The sequence below is a fragment of the Musca vetustissima genome, unplaced genomic scaffold, assembly GCF_032173495.1.
Source record: "Musca vetustissima isolate MV318-11 ecotype Yass unplaced genomic scaffold, APGP_CSIRO_Mvet_v1 utg15283, whole genome shotgun sequence".
Taxonomy (NCBI): domain Eukaryota; kingdom Metazoa; phylum Arthropoda; class Insecta; order Diptera; family Muscidae; genus Musca; species Musca vetustissima.
In genome coordinates this window covers 43,400-64,360 of record NW_026888801.1, presented here as the reverse complement: position 1 = coordinate 64,360, position 20,961 = coordinate 43,400, and the positions used below count along the sequence as shown (strand labels likewise).

Sequence of the window (20,961 nt, the reverse complement as noted above, 5' to 3'; positions counted from 1 at the left end):
TTCCAATCATTGGGCATGCTCCTGACCAGCATCTGGCCACCGATCTTGAATATTTCGTCTGGTAATCTAATGGCACATTTATTGTTCTTCTTGGATAGGGGGACGATAACCGATGGGTCTTGTCTCCTTTTTTGTGGACGGGACACAGGATGCTGAAATTCCAATTATTGGGCATGCTTCTGACCAGCATCTGACCACCGATCTTGAATATTTCGGCTGGTAATCTATTGGCACCTGCTGCTTTATTGTTCTTCTTGGCTAGGTGGACGATAACCTCACGATGGTTTAAATAATATGTTTCTCTGGTAGAATCGCCATTTTGTGGTAGGTTTTAATACCCATAGAGATTCGCTATACATTAGGAATCTAAAATACTAAATTACAGGCAATTCGGTGAATTAGATTAGAACCCCAAATACTACATTATATCCCATTCGGTTGAAAAACCTACCCAACAACCGTAAAATATCGAGTATTGGGGGGTAGTACCATTATGTAGGGGCTATCCCAAAACTTGGACCGGTATATCCAATTTGCAATTCCAAATTTCTAAGCTCAATCTTTACTATTGCGATCTCTATCGTAATTTCAACAGACGGACATGGCTAAATCGACATATAATTTTATTTTGATCAAGAATACTTTACTTTACGGCTTTCGATAATTATTTAGAGGTTTTACAAATGTACTGACAAATTTAATATACCGTCAATCGTTTGGTGGATGGTATAAAAATTCGTTTAAAAATTTAGATCGAGAGATGTTGAATTCCAGTCCCATACCTTGAAATGGATAACATTTTACTATTCTTGCAATAATCCTCTGGTTATCCAGACAACTTTCTCTTACTATACATTTCCAGTCGAATGTATCCACCCTCTATTCTTCTCCTCTGCAGCAGGCAATTTAATTCCCTCCACAATGAAAGCTTTTGGGGCCAACCCAAAAATTGATGGGAAAATAAAGCCTTTGAATTCAGCTCCCCTGTTGGTTCATCGTAATTTTTCGATATTTTTATACCCTTCACCACACTGTGGTACAGGGTATTATGTCTTTGTGCATATGTTTGTAACAGGCAAAAGGAAACGAGATAGACACATGGTTCCTTTTGAGAATCTGCATAGAATCACTTTCTGAGTCGATTTATGCATGTCCGTCCGTCTGTCCGTCTGTAGATGTTAAATTGTAAACAAAGTACAGGTCGCATTTATAATCCGATTTAGATGAAATTTGGCACACGTCACATATTTGGCCCAAGGACGAAACCTACTGAAATTGAAAAAAATCGGTTCAGATTTAGATATAGCTCCCATATATAGTTTCGTCCGATTTAATTTGCATGCAATTTGGCACAGAGTACTAAATTAGGTCCAGAATGATGTGTGCCAAGTTTCGAGAAAATCCATTCAGATTTAGATATAGCTCCCATATATAGTTTCGTACGATTTAAGGTAAATGGGGCACCAAAGTCCCTATATATCATTCGATTTGCACGAAATTTGGCACAGCGTACTAAATTATGTTTAGAATGATGTGTGCAAAGTTTCGTGAAAATCGGTTCAGATTTAGATATAGCTCCCATATATAGCTTCGCCCGATTTTAGGTAAATAGTCCACTAAAGCCCCTGGAAATCTTTCGATGTGCATGAAATTTGGCACAGAGTTATGAATACGATCGAGAATGTTGTCTGCCAAGTTTCGCTAAAATCGGTTCAGATTTAGATATAGCTCCCATATATTTTTTCATCCGATTTAAGGTAATTGGTGCACCAAAGACCCTATATATCTTTCGATTTGCACGAATTTTGGTATAGGATACTGAATTAAGTCTAGAATGATGCTGCTAAGCTTCGTGAAAATATCCTTAGCGAGGCCGATTGACATATCGTACTGATGTTATATAAATTAGTCTCTGACAAGTTCCCTGAAATCGGTTCGGTACATATGTAATATATACCCAAAGTGGTGAAGGGTATCATATAGTCGGCCCAGTCCGACTTTACTACTTTCCTTACTGGTTTAGAGTAGCTCCTGTAAAACCATGCAATATATGACTTTTACTTCTTTAATTCCTTGTGAAGCACTTCAGTACCTCGCATAGTTCAATATTTACTTCCATGTGACTTTTTACTAAGTTTTTTTCCAAACGATTTGTAGGTTTTTAGCACAAACTGGAACCTTTATAAAAACATAGCCCTTACTTTTGTATTACTAAAAATTTGAAAATTACTTGCAACTACTTTTTAAACCACAAAAAATAATTTGTTGATGTTTTCCAATATTTTCTTTCAGATTCCATTATCCAGCATCGTACATTCTCCAGCAACACTTTGGGAAATGTAGCAGAACAACAACAAAAAATATCCTTTGTCACGACAAACCTAATTTAAGTTTAACTCAAAAACATATCAAAACTTGTGCCATCAACTTTAGAATATTAAGGACGACGAAAATTATACAAAATTTTCAAACGAATACATATCAGAGAAACTCAAACGAAAACAAGAATTACAACAAACAACTCAAGCACAAAAGATTATACATATTTAGAAAAAGAGAAAAAAACAACAAAAACAAATTTCAGACATGGTCTTTAATGTCAAAGCGGAAATAATGAAAATACCAAAGGGAGAGGTAAAAAGGCTAACAACAGCAACACAACAAATCCATTGAGGTCTGGTGTGGTTACTGTAGTAGTTGGAAGAGCGAGGCCCGTTATGCTGATGAGGGAGAGCCAAACATTTACTACAAGCTAACTGTAATTACAATTTGCAACAAAAAGGCAGCAACAACAAATTAACATGTTTATGGCAAGGCAACCAACATCATTATCATCTTCAGCAACATCATAAAAGGCTACAACGTGCCCCTAACACTCGAAGAAACAGTTGGAGCTCCAACACCGTTCACAATAGCGAGCTAAAGGCTTTGTGTGTAACTTGCTACAAAGAAGAACGGAAAAACAAGTGCTAGTAAATAAGGGAGAGATAGAGAGCAAGAGAAAATAGAGAACAGTTTCCTCAACATTGCCTTTGAAAGACAAACAATTTATTGGTAATTGCAGTTGGATTGAACAATAAAGCCAGGCCATTACCTTGGCAGCAAAATAATAACAGCTGCCACAACAACAGCAACAAGAACTTTGCATGCACGACATGCAACAGCTTTCAGCATTCAGACAGAAAAACAACAGACACCAGAAACCATAGGCGGCATATAGACACCAACAACAACACCAAGAAGAGGCACGACAGGTTACTGTCACCTGGCATTGGCGCTGGCCCAGCCGGGTCATAATGCAATTTTCTTGCAACCGGAAATAGTTGACGGAAACAACAACAAACGACCATTGACAACTTCTAATACGACAATATTGTGGCTATAGTCATCACACATACACATATAAGTGAACAGCAATCCCCACAGATTTGGACATTGGCCAGTCACACAACAACACCGCCACCACCGCCATAACCGGTGGTGCTGTTGCATCCTCATTCAGAGTTGTCCACTTGGAGGTTCGATGGTGTGTCAAGGTTAGCGGCAGTATTGTAACATGTTCACAATTTCGGCGACACACGCTGATGGTGATGATTTCCAACGGAAATGCATTGAATTGCTGATCAAATCATATAAAATTCTGATACCCCGTTTCTCCAAAGTTGGCTGCACTTAAATTCTGGCTGACCCTATCTCTCTGTCACAGTTTCACCAATCTACTCAAACACACACACATATCGATATATATGAACTGAACATTTATGCTGTCATCATAGCAGAGAACGGAAATTGAATTTAAACACTACTAAACAATTGACAAGAATAAGGGCCGAACCACAATTGCTGGTCGTGTCATTAACCACGGAAACCGGAAATTGTTTATGAAAACGATATTTTTATTAGAAGGAAGGAAGGACGTAAACCATAAAAAATTTATATCACTCACTAGCACACACAAAGCCATACGCACATTGAAAAAGCATTTTTGAATTCTTCTGGTCTTGTTTAAATTAAATTGAAATTCTTGATATCTCAAAACCACAATTTGCCCATTCGTATCTCTTCCATCCCTGTTGCTTTCTCTATCTCTTTCTCCTTTCCTCAACTCCAACCAAAACCAATTCTTTTTACTAAGAATTTTGGTTTGTCCCGGCCACCTTAATGACAGCTGCCAAAAGACGTACCAGCAGCAATAGTGCGACATTTGTTGCCGACAATAGCAGTCATCATTATACATCATTGGATCAACAGCCACCACAACAGCTGCACCACGAACAGGAACAGCCAGCCACAACACAGTCTCATCATACGCGCCAATACTACAGTAACCAACACCACCACCATCATCATCATCTCCAGTCACACCGAGACCAACAACAACATGAACATCAGCATCTATTGCAACAGGAGCCACAAACAGCGGGATCATCAGTTGCGACTTCACTATCATCTGCTAGCCACAATTTCCATCATCAACAGCGTTACACTGTTGGCGGCACAACCTCCTCGAACATCACCAACTACGGTACAACAAACCAACACAGTCACCACCACCAGCAACATCACAACAGCAGCTCAACAACTTCGGCATCAGCGACAGCCTCATCAACAGCAGCCTCAATTATGCGCGGCGAATGTTCGGTGAAATTACCCTTGGATATTTTGTAAGTAAATTTAAAAGGAAATAGATAGGTTTACATTCTGTAAAAGCAAAGTTATACCCGATAAGGGTTAATTATGCAAAAAAACGGGGTTTAAATAAACTTGGAAGTCTCCTATCATCTTCACCAAAAAATGTAATGCAAGAAGGAAATTGAAGAAATCTGCAATTAGTACGGTAAATATGGGAGACGGCCAATAATACAATTAAAGGTCAAATTCTATGCTTTCGATCACAGGGTGCTAAATAGCAGCACAATTTAATGTGTGTCTAAACTACGGTAAAAATATTCTGGCCATTAAGGGTCAATGTCTACGCTCTCGATCACAGCACAATTTGGTGTGTGTCTAAACTACGGTAATATTATATGTCTAGGCTGTATACCACAGGGTGAACAATAACAGCACAATTTGGTGTGTATCTAGACTGTGGTAAACATATTCACAATGCCCTCTGACGACAAACAGGCGAATTTTAGTAGGATTAAAAACTTAATGCAAACAATAGGTTGTAGAAATTAGTAGGGTAAATAGGGGAGACCGCCAATAATACAATTAAGAATCAATGCCTACCCTTTTGACAGCACAATTTGGTGTGTGTAAAATCATTCACACCATTAGGGGTATACGTCTTGGGTATCGATCACAGGGTGATACATAACATCACAGTTTCGAGTGTATCTAGACTATGGTAAAAATATTCACACTGCCCTCTGCGGACAAACACATAAACTGGCAGCCGAATTTTAGTGGGATCTTTCGTAATATCCCATATCTACCTACTTTTCGGAAGAAGTAGGTCGAATTTGGGAGATCACCAATAAAACGTTAATGCTTTAATGTTATATATTTCATGGCTTCAAAAGTAAACCTTACATCCTCTACAGCATCGAGAGTATGCCTTCATTTTTTTCTCCAGCCGTTATACTCAGACTTGAAGTCCTCTACAGTATTGCCGTTATTACCCTAAAAAATATAAGTACTTGCTCTCGATGGAGAATATCCGTGTAAATCATAACACAGATCCCAATTTATCGCTAAACTTGCAATTGTATTTCGGTTATTGGTCACATTCTACATTATTCCTTAACCCCTTTCTTTATTATTCCTTAAACCCTTTGTCTCTGAGATGTGAGTTAGAATACTTGGAAATTTTTAAACAATACTTTTCATGGGCCAACTATGTAATAAGCTTAGATTTCTAAAAAATATTTTTTTCAAAATCATTATAATGAGAAGTAGAACCTTGCATGACTACACTTTTAACCGACCCATATCGAAGTATATAAATAGTGACGTTTGAGCAACCATTTGCCATAGTAAAAATTACCTCAATTAATTATACGGAAACCCCCTAATTATAATGGATTATGTTAATTTGTAGCCATTAATTGGCATAACTAGAAAACATCAACAAATAGCAAATGAATCGAAAACTATAGTTATTTTCAAATTCATGGAATAAATGTGCAGCGCGCATTACCACAAGGAATCTCCATAATGTATATGTGTGTAGCAACTACTGTTTTCCATTCGATTTAGTTTCTCATCCACAGAACGTTTAGTACAACTTTACCATCGATGGTATTTCACTTTCATCTGTGCGGCAATTTTAAATAACAATAAAAAATAAACTTAATTACCGCAACACATGCCACAGCAATCGCGCATATAACAGCAGGACTAACTAGCTATTCACGGCAAAGTGTAATAGTGTGTGTACGAGTGTTTGAGCTTGTATTTGTTATGCACAACAGTGCGGACAGTTAAGTTAAACAAACCGTTACGATGTGATGAGATGGAACGATTCGATATGGATTCGATTTAGAAAAACAAGAAGAGAATGAAGGTGGTATTTCGATGTGGATGTGGGTGCCGAACGATGTGGGTGCTTACTGTATTTCAAGTGGAAAAATTAAAAACAGAACAAAAAACCTTAAAAATAATTTAAATGCCAACCATTGTTAACGTACTTGGTATTATGATATGCAATTACCCATGTTGAAGTGGGTAGTTTATTTTTATTTGAGATGTAGGAGCATTGTTTATGTAACCATGGATGCTGAAGCACAAAGGCTGGGAAAATGCCATTTAGATAAATAATAATGGGGAGTAATAATAGTCTCAGGAAGGTTGTGAAGTAAAGTTGTTCAAATATCAATACATAGAATATTTTTTAATAAAAAAATGTTTTCATGTAAACCTACATTTCAGAGAAAAATAAAAAGAAATTGGTATAATTGAAAAATAATAGGGTAGATTTGGGAGATGTAGAAAAAGTAATTTCTTGGTAGCTATGGGTCGATTACGGGTTATCATGTACCTACCAAATTGGTAATGTTTCTACATTACTATTAAATATATAGAGCGCCATCTGTATGTAAACATCTGAAGTAATGTACTATTTTAATATATGTTTTCGTTATCTCCCACATCTAACCTACTATTTCAATAGGTCGATTGTGGGAGTTCACAAAAACCAATTTTTTAAGAAGGGAAATGTATTTTCGTGTAATACGGATGTCGTGAATAATACGAATGTTCGTGAATGTCTTACTGTGGGCTTAATGTATAAAATAGTAGCCAACAAACCCGGCGCGCAGTAAATACGTTGGTATGCAAAAGTAATTATTAAAAAATATGTTATAACGGCATATATCAGATAAAAACGTGAGGTATATTCTTGCTAGCAAAAAATTTTTAAAGGAAGTGTGTAAAAAATTTGGTTAAACATATTTGTGTACAATCCACTTATAATAAGACACATTTTAGTGATGGTTGGTACAATGAATAAGTGTATTACTATTACAAAATGTGATATATTTGGGTTAGATTACAGGGTGTAATCTTGACTACAGACTAATAAGCCTACGTGTTTTGCTGTATTTCACATAGATATTAGTCCAAGAATGATTGAGTAAAGTCATCATACACTGTTCTTAAGTGCTCACAATACCGCGGAGAATATCCGTATGAATTATTATAGTCTGGCTTAACACCAATTACGGTTTGTGTCTTTTGAACGATCACAAGGTGGTAACTATATTTCACTAAATTTGGTGACTGTCTACACTACTGTAAATTACGAACTGGAGGCAACTAGCTGGGCTAACAATGTAATTTTAATTGGATTTTGGCAATCATCCACATTTTCCCTATTACATGGCCATGAAATTATGTATAAGTCGAATCAATAAAATTGCATATTTTAGGGCTTTAAATGAAAGCACATGTTTCAAAATCTCCGTGATCGAATTTTTTATTATAAAATATCATCATGTGTCCTTAGTAATTGTCATTTGTAAAGATTTATATGCCTTTTAGGACGAAGGTTCATTTTATTAATTTCTTTTTCGATATGAGCTACATGATCGAGGTTGCAATGAAAAGAAAATCCAGAGATCATGTAGCTCATGTCGAAAGAGAAATAAATAAAAACATTTACATGAATGATCCTTCGCCTTAAAAAGGCATAAAACTCATTTATATTTATAGTCTACGGGGTAACTTTAAAACTTGGGATTGTAGTCAAAATCTCTGTGTCTTCCTATAGTCGAATTGCAACATGACTTTGATATATGTGGAATTAATCTGGTGCCGAGCCCGATAATTATATCTGCAGACGAAATGAAGGAGGGCGACTCGAGTAAGGGAGTCGATTTATAGACAAGTGGATGCAGTATGAGAAATATATTTGTTGATGAAATCAAGTGAAGTAACCTGAAGTTGTAAAATATTTCAGGCGGACTAAAACTAGAAGTCTGCCTAAAGAGGAGTTGAAACTTAGGTAGAAGGACTGATAATGCAGTTTAGTCGAGTCTGTTATGGAAAGAGAAAATATTACAGACGATCGGATGTGCCATCGGCGTTTCAATCCTCAAAAGCCAAGTTCTGCTATCTTGTTCATTACCTCTAGCGTTATTTTTATGGGCCTCTTGAGTTTAGGAACACAATAATTCGTTAGACGATGTGGCCGATGCAGCTTTGATGTGACAGATCTGGGTGGATTGAGACCAGGGTCGTTGTCGTAGTACAAAAGTCAGCATTCCCAGCTGGGCGTCGTTATCCATGAAACATGGGCGAAAAGTATGACTTTGAGGACAGCAGAATTATTTTGTAAGATTCTCATTTCGGACGAAGACAAAGTAGGAACATTTGAGTAAAATCTTCAAAATAGACCGTACTAGGCGCATGTTTCCAGTCCTAATTTATTCAGCACATGAAATTGGGATTATTTGTTTGACATGAATTCTGGAGGGGAATGGAAGATGAAACAGAGGAACAATTGACATTTTATCAGGAGAGTGCAAATATTGTGAAATATTAAGGGGACCCCCCATTCTCGGGGTCAAAAATTGTTTTGATTCAATTCGAATCTACACTAATTCAAGAATGTCCCTACAAAATTTCAATTGGACATTTCAAGAACTCTTGAAGATATAGCCGATTTATTGTGACAGCATCAAGTGACGGCTAAAGGGCTTCTCAAACTTTAAACGCGTTTTTCTCTTTTGCGAATGGCGGGCACGATAACTCAAAAACTAATAACCAAATCGATTCCAAATTTTTACACGTTTCTCTGTGAGTGTATAGCTATCGTATGAACTAGGGTAAAGCCAATCGGTGAAGATCTTCCTTATTTTTTAACTTGGCTTTTGGTCAAAAATCGGCGATTTTCCAAAAATATTTTTTCAAAGGTCCGCCATTTTGTTAATTTTAGAGCGAAGTCAATAATCCTAGATCATACGAGAGCCAGACTCTTTCTAACACCGTTGGAATTTTTGGATTCCAATGTCCCAGTGAGGAGTTGTCATGCCCGCCATCAAAAATGAGGTCTTTTCTTTAACAGCCTGTTTTTGTAAAATTCCAAACGAACGAATTCGAGTGACTTACGACCAAACCTTTATTTATGTTTATAAATATTTTCCAATTCAAAACAAAAATAAATGACATATTTTTCAAAACCAAGGAGTTTGGTCGTAAGTCACTCGAATTCGTTCGTTTGGAATTTTACAAAAACAGGCTGTAATTATAAAAAACAATAACAAATTTTTGTTGTAAATTATTTTTCTTCTCTTTTAAATCTTCAAAAATATATGTGAAAAGTTACAAACCATAACAAGCATTGGTATTGATTTACCAGCCCATTGAAAATCTTGAAAAATTAAAATCGAGAATGGGGGGGTTCCCTTAAATAGGATCGTAGTTGTGTAGGGTATCATATGGTCGGCCACCTCCGATTATACTGCTTTGGTTGGTTTGGACACTGATTTATAGTTTATTTTATTCGTTGTTCAACCGAGTACTTTGAGTTCGAATTGGGTTAAATCCTCAAAATATCGAAAACTGGTGTAGCCCAAATATTCGATATTTTGAGGATTTCAGGCGTATTTTTCAAACATCTCGCATTATTTTCGATATGTCAAAGGTCCTAGACACGATGTTCTGTTCGATTTAAGGCACTGTTTATTTTTTCTACAATCTTTACAAACTAAGCATTTTAAAACATCATGCTAACGTCTTTTCAGTTAATTTCTTCACCTCAAAGCTCATACAGTTACCCTCTCATAATTTCCCCACTCAATTTCTATTCCATATAATTAGCTCCAAAACTATAATTTCATATTAGTCATAAATTGAATTGAAATTTACCATCACGCCCCCGCACACACACAAACTGCTTTGCATAACTTCGACGAGTGTTGGGTTGTCCCCAATTTTTAATGTCTTGCACGTGCAACATATTTTTCCATTAAGCGTTTACGACGTACCTGACTATTTTTTTTTTCTTTTTGTTCTCTGAGCTTATCGTTAAATATGAAAAAAGTTTGGTTTTCTACCCCTTTCCGGCCTCTGCCCAATATATTCCTTGACATTGATAACAGGCCACACCCCAGGATTGAATGTTATGCAGCATTCTTTTATTTATGTATGGGGTTTAAGAAGCAAGAGCAGCAGCAACAACAACAACAATACCAAGGCAAGAACTGGGTCAAGCATATTGTCCACAACCATTTCTTACAATTTTTGGTTTCGGTTTATGGCGTGCAACCCTCTGTTGTAAAATGGTGACTGCATTCACACCATAATTTGACGACCCCTTGTAGTGCGATAATTCACCTCTATTCACACACACACATACATACACACAATGTTATTAAGTGCTCCAATGAAAGCGTTTTCTTGTTGTTGTTGTATTTCTGCAACACTCAATATAAGTGGCAATAACAAACTGTGTTATTATAACCGGATGAGTTTTTTTCGTTCGTTCATTCATTCCTTCGTTCTGTTTTCGAACTTATTATGAAATATATACTTTCTGCAAAATTACCCTTAAAGGTGTACACTTGCCCTTTTCGCTTATGCCCCATTCCGCTGTAGTTAACGAAGAAATATGAACCCATAAGATTGACACACATCTATGTGTGCGTGCATATTTGTTTGTTTGTATGTATGTGTAACAAATATTTAGTGTCTTGTTTGAGTTCTGGTTGCGTTCACTAGTAAAACTGTAAACGTTTTACAATAATTACTTTTAAAACGCCTCAGCAGTTATGCCTAACGAAATGGAAATTGTCGTATTTATGATGGGCTACCGAAAAAAAGAGGAAACACTGTTTTGTTTACACTTGCGAAAAAAATATTGAGGGGGGAAATAAAATGAATCTTATGTGGTTCCGTTCACGTGGTAAATTTCTGAAGGGACAATTAAGTTCTGGGAATAATACACAGGGGTTTGGATAAGGCGAACTACGAAATTTATTCTTAGCAATATTTTTCATTGAGCCTTGTTTTGGTCCATTCCTAATATAGTTTTTTTTAAAGAATATTTCTTCATGGACCAACACAAGGCGTGGATTTGTTAAAGAATATTTTTTCATGGACCAACACAAGGCGTGGATTTTTTAAAGAATATTTTTTCATGGACCAACACAAGGCGTGGATTTTTTAAAGAATATTTTTTCATGGACCAAGACATGGCGTGGATTTTTTTATAGAATATTTTTTCATGGACCAAGACAAGGCGTGGATTTTTTAAAGAATATTTTTTCATGGACCAAGACAAGGAGTGGTTTTTTTAAAGAATATTTTTTCATGGACCAAGACATGGCGTGGATTTTTTATAGAATATTTTTTCATGGACCAAGACAAGGCGTGGATTTTTTTTAAAGAATATTTTTTTTTCATGTCGTATATTTTTTAATGAATATTTTTTAATGAATATTTTTTCATGGACCACCACACTGTGGTACAGGGTATTATGTCTTTGTGCATATGTTTGTAACAGGCAAAAGGAAACGAGGTAGGCACATGGTTCCTTTTTAGAATATGCATGGAATCACTTTCTGAGTCGATTTATGAATGTCCTTCCATCCGTCCGTCCGTCTGTCTGTCGATGTTAAAATGTAAACAAAGTACAGGTCGCATTTATGATCCAAATTGGATGAAATTTGGCATAGGTCAATTATTCGGTCCAAGTACGAAAAATCAGTTCAAATTTAGATATAGCTCCCATATATATTTTCGTCCGATTTAAGGTAAATTGCGTACCAAAGTACCTATATATCTTCCGATTTGCACGAAATTTGGCATAGAGTACTGAATTGGGTATAGAATGATGTGAGTTAAGTTTCCTGGAAATCGGTCCAGATTTAGATATAGCTCCCATATATATTTTCGTCCGATTTAATGTAAATGGTACACCAAAGTCCCTATATATATTTCGATTTGCCCGAAATTTGACACAGCGTACTGAATTAGGTCTAGAATGATATGTGTTAAGTTTCGTGAAAATCTGGTCAGGTGTACCAAAATTCCTATATATCTTCCAATTTGCACGAAATTTGGCATAACGTACAGAATAAGGCCTAGAATGATGTGTGTTAAGTTTCCTGGAAATCGGCCCAGATTTAGATATAGCTCCCATATATATTTTCGTCCGATTTAATGTAAATGGTACACCAAAGTCCCTATATATATTTCGATTTGCCCGAAATTTGACACAGCGTACTGAATTAGGTATAGAATGATCTGTGTTAAGTTTCGTGAAAATCGGGTCAGGTGTACCAAAATTCCTATATATCTTCCAATTTGCACGAAATTTGGCATAACGTACAGAATAAGGCCTAGAATGATGTGTGTTAAGTTTCCTGGAAATCGGCCCAGATTTAGATATAGCTCCCATATATATATTCGTCCGATTTAACGTAAATGGTGTACCAAAGTCCCTATATATATCTTCCGATTTGCACGAAATTTGGCATAGCAAACTGAATTAGGTCTAGAATGATGTGTGTTAAGTTTCGTGAAATTCGGGTCAGGTGCACCAAAGTCCCTATATATCTTCCGATGTGCACGAAATTTGCCATAGCGTACAGAATAAGGTCTAGGATGATGTGTGTTAAGTTTCCTGGAAATTGGTCCAAATTTTGATTTAGCTTCCATATATATTTTCGTCCGATTTAACGTAAATGGTGTACCAAAGTCCCTATATATCTTTCGATTTGCACGAAATCGAAAGATATATAGGGATTTAACGTATATGGTGTACCAAATTTTGCACAACTTATTGAAGTTTTTATGAGATAACGTGTAGCAAGTTATGTTGAAATCGGTTCAGATTTAGATATAGTTCCTATATAAAGTTTCGTCAGATTTTTAGTAAAAGGTGCAGCAAAGACCCAAAATTATATAACTTATATAACCTAGCATGTAGAAAGTTTTATTGAATTCGTTTCAAATTTGGATAGAGCTACCATACAGATTTTCTCCCGATTTTAAGTAAATGATGCACCAAGAACTCAAAATGTGGCCGATATTCTGCGACAAAGTTTCGATGAAATCGGCTTAGATTTCGATATAGCTTTTAAAAAATATCTTCGTTCGATTTTAAGTAAATGGTACATCAAACTCCTCATTTTTATCAGATATGTGTTCAAATAATCAACGGGTGTCCGATTGATATATGCTTTAAATAATTTTGTCCCATTGTAAGAAGCAACTCTATATCTGACCAAATGAAAAATTTAGTATAGGTTGTAGAAATATATGTTTATGGGCCCAATTTCACTACTTCCGATCCTTCAAAAATGCGACGTATGTTGAATATACCCAAAGTGGTGAAGGGTGAAGTCGGCCCCGTCCGACTTCTTTCCTTACTGGTTGAAATAATATTGTTTAATGGACCAACAAAATGTGTGGATTTTTAAATAATATTTTTCAAGTAGCAACAAGGCTTTGAATATTTTTTATGGACCCACACTAGGCGTGGTATATGTATATTCGGTTCTCACGGACTTCATGCTTTTTACACTTGTTCCCCATTCATTTAATTTTTGTTTCGCCCACAAAATACTATCCCACCTCCACTTAGCATATCATACCGGAAGTAAGTAAACATGAAAAGGAAGTATCATAAGTATCATATTTTTAAGACCTTTCCTTCTTGCGGAATCTACACATGCCTTTTTCTCGAGTGTTAAACTTCTTGGTAGCAGTATTTTCTCTCTTCTTGACGGTGTCATATTTTAATGAAAAATGTCCACTTTATGTTTGTGTGTCTGAAGGATTGAATGCCTGTGTATTTGCCATAATTACCCCGTAAATAACATGTTACACATTTTTATTTCCCTATAATTTAGCAGGAAGAAGAAGACGATGACGACGACAATAAAAAAGGGAATATCAAGAATGTCAGTCAGTCAACACTTTTGAGTGGAGTGTAACATGAAAGGTTTGGTTGAGTGTAACAGGCGGTTTGAAGACGTTCGAAAGACGTGTTGGAAAAAGGAAAATAATACGGAGGAATAAAGTAAATGTGGTGTATATGGTAAAACTGTCATTTAACTCAACTAACCGGAGTATGACAAACATGACACACACTCCACACCACGGAGTATCAGAGAAAAAAGCCCTACTTGTATTCTCCCATGGGTAACCATTCGGGAAGAAGTAGGCAAAATGTGCAAAAATATCCTTTTTTCGTTATTTTCCAGCTAAAGTCCCATATTTCAGTGTGTCATGCCATAGCCATTTTGAAAGGAAGTGACACAGTTTATTACTTCATATTATTTTCTAAGTGGTGAGCAGAGCAGTGTGTCATGCTGAAAATAGGCTGTCACTTTCAGTAAAAAGGTACTTCCTTCAATGTGGAGTATTTTTGTTGCTGTTGTAGCCGTCGTTAAATACCTTTTAGATAAAAAAAGGGTTGTGTGTTGTTGCTGCATTCCATCTTCATATATATAACTTCTCCTGTTTTAATGACACGCTATAAGGAGTGTTCCCACTTTTACTGCTGTCGCCTTAAGGTGTTGTATTCAATGTAGAAAACTAAAAACAGAAAAAAATACAACAACAGCGACATAAAACGCAAATTTGTAGACGTGTAACACATTAACACATATAAACATGTTTTTAATGATGATGTTAGGGTTGAAAGGATTTTTTTTTTCACGAGGTATGCTATTAATGTTTAAGGACGTGTAAACATTTTATATATTTTATTTAGGGTGGGGTTTAAAAAGTTATATAATTATTGAAGTCAAATAACTCTTATACAGGAATCCTATCTTCAGAAGTCTTAAACATGCCTTCTATTTACACATTTATTTCTTTTTCGACCCTCCACCCTAGGGAGGATTGTATATTCTTTCAATTTTAACCAGAAAAATCGGTGTCGAATACTTTTATCCATCTATATGTCGGAATCAGGATAGATATCGCATTAAGCTTTGACACGTCGAATATATTTGCTACCACACTAAGGATGTGTAATATTAAATATGATTCACGTTTCGGTAAGCTCCCACATTACATTTTAAAATTTTGAAGGTTTAAGCCGCATTCTTCAACACAAGGCGTTTTAATTTGGCATTCCAGGTTCTTTAAGAGCGGGAAAATATTTTTGCAGATTATTTTCAAGGTTACGACCTATTTAAGGTATTTTCAGGATCCTAGCAGCATTTTCCACCTGAAGTGGCTACAGTATGGCATTCCGGATTATTACTAGGTAAAAACTTGTTGGCAGAGAATTTTTAATGTAGATTCATGTTTTCACATAAACCCCATATACCTTTAAAGGTATAGCCCAATTTTAGGTATTTTCATAGTACCAGACGCATTCCCCTTTGAATTTGTGCAAAACATCTTGTCAAAATATTGTCTATAGTGGTCCATGTTTTGGCAATGTCTCTATATAAAAAGGTTCCAAACCATTTTATGTGTGTTCGAAGGTCCTAGGACCATTTTCCATCGATGGTTGGTGAAATTTGCCATTCCGGGTTATTGGAGGATGAAAAATAAATTGCCAAAAATGTTCAAACCCATTTTATGTATATCGAAGGTGTCATGGCCATGTGCAATGCGTTTCATTTGGCATTTCGGGTTCTTGAAGGATGAAAAATATTTTCGCGGAATATATATGAAAATTGTTATTGCAGAAGCAAATTTGTATCAGCACGTACATGGAGGCTATACATAAAGCGGGACCAATATTGATTGCATCGTGTAGCTATTACCGAGCATGAGTAGTTATGAATACCTTCCATCTCGTTAAATATAGACCTACCTGCGGACCGATATAGTTCGAACATTGCGTTCTAGTTTGTTTATCACGATATCCTCCGCAAGTAGAATGATTACAACAGAGTCCTAGAAACAAACACAAAACGCGGAACAAATGAAATAACTAGTTTAATATATAAATAAAGAGGGTTTATGGGACCACGCCATAGATATACTGACAGGTACTTGAAATGAAAATATAGGGAACATACCAAAAACTGGACCTATACCGACATTTCTAAAAAGGAATTATGTAAACAAAAATAAAAAATTCAAAAAATTTTAATGAATAATTATACCTTCAGATTTATTTTGAGGGAATTTAACACGGTGAAAATGTGGCTAAAAATATTGGTCGCTCTCAAATCCGTTTCAAAAAAATTTTTGATCCAAACTTTGTCCATCTTATAATTTCTTCCAATTTTAATTCAAATTCGAAAATGGGAATATCGGAAACCTCCATACAGGGGCTAGGTCTAAATGCGGGTTATAGTTCATTATCAAAAATTCTACTTGTTTATCTCGATATCCTCCACAGGTGAAATGATTACATCAGAGACCTTTCAAAAATATATTTTAATATAAAAAAGGGGGTTTTTTACCACAAACCAATATTAAAAATTTTTGGTACCAGTGAGCATATACGAGCAAAATACCAATTTGCAGCAAATTCGGTTGAAAAACGCGCTCAAGAACCCCAAAATACCGAAAATTGGGGGTTCCCTTATATGGGGGCTATCCGAAAAAGTGGACCTATATTTATAATTTTTAGTGGGGAGATTTGCTACCCAATAAGAACTCAAAGTACCAAATTTCAGCGAATTCGGTTGAAAATCACACTCAAGAACCCCAAAATACCGAAATTGGGGGGTACCTTTATGGCTAAATCGTCATAGAATTTTACTATCATTATATATACTTGTAGGCGGAAATGATTATTTCGATGCGTTACAAACGGAAAAACAAAACTAATATACCCTCCATACTATGGTGGAGGGTATATGATCATCACCACGCAAAGGTGGCGAATATTAATAATTTTGGCAGGGAGATTTGTTACCATATAAGACTATAAAAAAACAAGAAACCAAGAGGAGAGATTTGGGACCTATTAAGAACTCAAAATACTAAATTACAGCTAATTCGGTGGAAAAATGGGTCCCCAAAATAATAAAATTAGGAGGTACCGTTATATGCACCTGTAAATATGGACCTATATTTATAATTTTTTGTGGACATTCGAGTACATAAGAACTCAATGTAGCAAATTTCAGGTATCAATTTAAAGGTCAAGAACCCCAAAATACTTGAAGTGTAAATATATACGCCACAAAAAATTTACATATTTATAATTTTTATTTTTTACACAAAGTACCAAATTTCAGCGAATTTGGCTGAAAACGCGTTCAAGAGCCTCAAAATACCGAAAATTGGTACCCTTATTATTAAAACAGACATATTTATAATTTTTATCTACCCAATAAGATCCCCTTTCAGCGATTCGTAAAAATCACACTCGCGAAAATACCGTTTGGGCCATAATTATGGCTAAATCGTCATAGAAAAACCGTTGATCAAGAATATATATACTTTATAGATATTAACCGATCTTTACCAGAAACAATAATATACTTCATTGGAGGGTATAATAAAGAGGGTTTATGGGACCACGCCTAAAGGTGGCGAATATTAATAATTTTGGCAGGGAGATTTGTTACCATATAAGACTATAAAAAACCAAATTTCATGGCCCGTTATCATGTGTTTACAAATTATAATGGAGAGACGGACGGACGGACACACATGTCTAGATCAACTCTAGTCAAGAGTTAGTCGAGATATGACGATCGGTATACTTAAAGGTGGGTCTAGGACCAATACTAGTATAATAAGATCGATTTTCACCTATTGGATTTATCCTAGTTCATAGGATAGCTATACACTCACAGAGAAACGTCCCAAATTTGGAATCGATTGGGTTATTAGGTTTTGAGTTATCGTGCCAGCCATTCGCAAAAACGCTGTTTGGAGAAAAACTCCTTTACAGTTTGAGAAGCCCTCTTGCTGTCACTTGATGCTAACACATTAAATCCGCTATATCTCCAAAAATCGTTGATATTTTTACTTACAATTTTATAGTATAGGTTCGAACAAAATCAAAATACAAAATTAAATTTGTTTAAACCGAGAATATAAACTTGTCAAACCGTTATCAAAAACTGCCATTAATAGTACTAAATATGAGAAATGGATCGCATATGATAACACTGTGCGAGAACGATCGTGGTCAAAGAGAAGTGAAGTACCTCAAACGGTGGCCAAACCAGGACTAACGTCCAGGAAGGTTCTGCTATGCATTTGGTGGGACTGGAAGGGGATTATTTATTATGTGTTGCTTCCATATGATCAAACGCTAAATTCTGATCTCCACTGTTAACAACTGGACCATCTGAAGGTAGCAATTGTCCAGAAACGATCAGAATTGGACATCAGGAGAGGTGTCGTTTCACACCAGGACAACGATAGGGCATACACATCTACAGTGACTCGCCAGAATAGGCCAACACGAGAGGTGTCGTTTCCCACCAGGACAACAATGGGGCACACACATCTACAGTGACTCGCCAGCAAATTCTGGATCTTGGTTGGGAAGTTTTAATGCATATAAACATAATGAATTTATTTTTCCCCAATCTAATATTTCAAAATTTCAGGAATTTGTGGTATACTCTATATGGAATACAGCTATACATTTTAAAATTATAGCTCTATTACTCAATGGTAGATGGTTTAGTTCTTTTTGTACATGTGTTGAATTGCAAAAACGCTAAAGAGCTCCCACTCTACTCTCCATTTGTTACTCCAAGTCCAAATTTGTGAGTTTAAGGCATTTCGCCGAATACATTGTTAATTTCTTATGTCACATTTAAGGCAAAAACGATATGGAATTTTCATACCCACAATTTTAACTTTCATGTCATTTTTTCCTATTTGGCTAAAAATAAAAACAAAAAATTCAGATCGCCACAAATTTGACCTATTAGTATTTTAAAAAAATCTTAACACAACATGTCGTCAGGGCTTTCTCTTTCGTTCTCTAAAATTTTAAGACATGCATGTTGGCTATTATAAAAGCATTAACGTCACGACAATTGCAAAGTTTTTGTTTAAGAAATGGGTCAGTATTCTTAGCATGACAACCTGAAAACCTACTTCCAGTAAATACATAATGTCCTAAAGGAGATTTTCTTTTATTGTTGTTGTTTTTTTCCTTCTTCATGCTTTTCTTATGTCTTAATGGAAATTCATATCTTTCACATCTTGCAGTGAAGTGTTGACTTAAACAAAAATGAAGTCATTTACTTTGAAGTGATGAATAGAAGTGGAGGAGAATTATGTACTCGGTGTGTTTGCATAAAGAAATGTCACATATGTGTCACGTATGTGTGTGTGGGTGACTAACGGGACGGACATGTTTGGGGTTGAAGTTGTTAGAAAGTGAAAATCCGAGAGCTTTTTAGGATTAGTAAATACATTCTTAAGGAAAGAGAAATATAAATATATCACATTATCCAATACAAATGTATAAATCAAATGTGAATTATGGGATTTTGGGTAAATTCGTATATCCTACAATACACTCAAAGACATAGAAACCGCAAAGACTCGACAAAATGCATTTTGTCAGAATAGTTTATGAAAAAATATCCAGGGGAATCAGGCAAAACAGAGCTTGCGATATAGCGTTTAAAATGTTTAATTTTGTTTGCTCTGTTATGATATCGTAACAACAGAGGAAAAGCCATCTATTGGAAATTGTTGACGTATCGATTGTCGTATTTTTATACTTTTATGTCTTTGCTACACTATGGTATAGGGCATTATAACTGTCATTTTGCAAATGTTTGTAACTTGAAGAAGGAAACTAAGTAGCTTCATATTCAAATTTTTACTATGTACTTAGAGTCGATTTATGGAAATCGGTCTATCCGAATACAAGGAAAGTCCCCTATAACGTATCTCCCGATATTCGATGTTTTGAGGATTTTGAAATGGAAAATTGTTCAATATTGGTCCATTTTTATACCCTTCACCACATTGTGGTATAGGGTATTATGTCTTTGTGAATATGTTTGTAACAGGCAAAAAGAAACAATATGGACACATGGTTCTTTTTGAGAATATGCATAGAATCACTTTTTGAGGAGATTTACGCATGTCCGTCTATCCGTCCGTCCATGTATTTTTGTGAACAAAGTATAGGTCGCATTTATAATCCGATTTGGATGAAATTTGGCGTAGGTTCAGATTTAGATATAGCTTTCATATATATTTTCGAACGATTTAATGTAAATGGTGCACCAAAGTCCCTATATATCTCTCGATTTGCACGAAATTTGGCACAGCGTAATCAATAAGGTGTAGAATGATGTGTGTTAAGTTTCGTGAAAATCGGTTCAGATTTAGATATAGCTCACATATATAAGTTCGCCCGATTTTAGGTAAATAGTCCACTAAAGTCCCTAGAAATCTTTTTATTTGCACGAAATTTGGCATAGCGTACTGAATTAAGTCTAGAATGATGTGTGCAAAGTTTCGTGAAAATAGGTTCAGATTTAGATATAGCTCCCGTCTATATTTTCGTCCGTCGTTTTTCGATATGTAGAATATACCCAAAGTGGTGAAGGGTATCATATAGTCGGCCCAGTTCCACTTTACTACTTTCCTTACTGGTGCCTC

General features: G+C 35.7%; 1 protein-coding gene across 1 annotated transcript in view; it reads left to right on the top strand.

Moving 5' to 3' along the window:
• Positions 1-4,594: 4,594 nt before the first annotated feature.
• LOC133336614 (uncharacterized) overlaps positions 4,595-20,961 on the top strand; it is a 57,083-nt gene continuing 40,716 nt past the window's right edge. The window contains 1 exon segment of the mRNA XM_061544896.1: positions 4,595-4,664. Within this exon segment, the coding sequence (XP_061400880.1) occupies positions 4,624-4,664 (41 nt within the window). The 5' untranslated portion in view covers positions 4,595-4,623.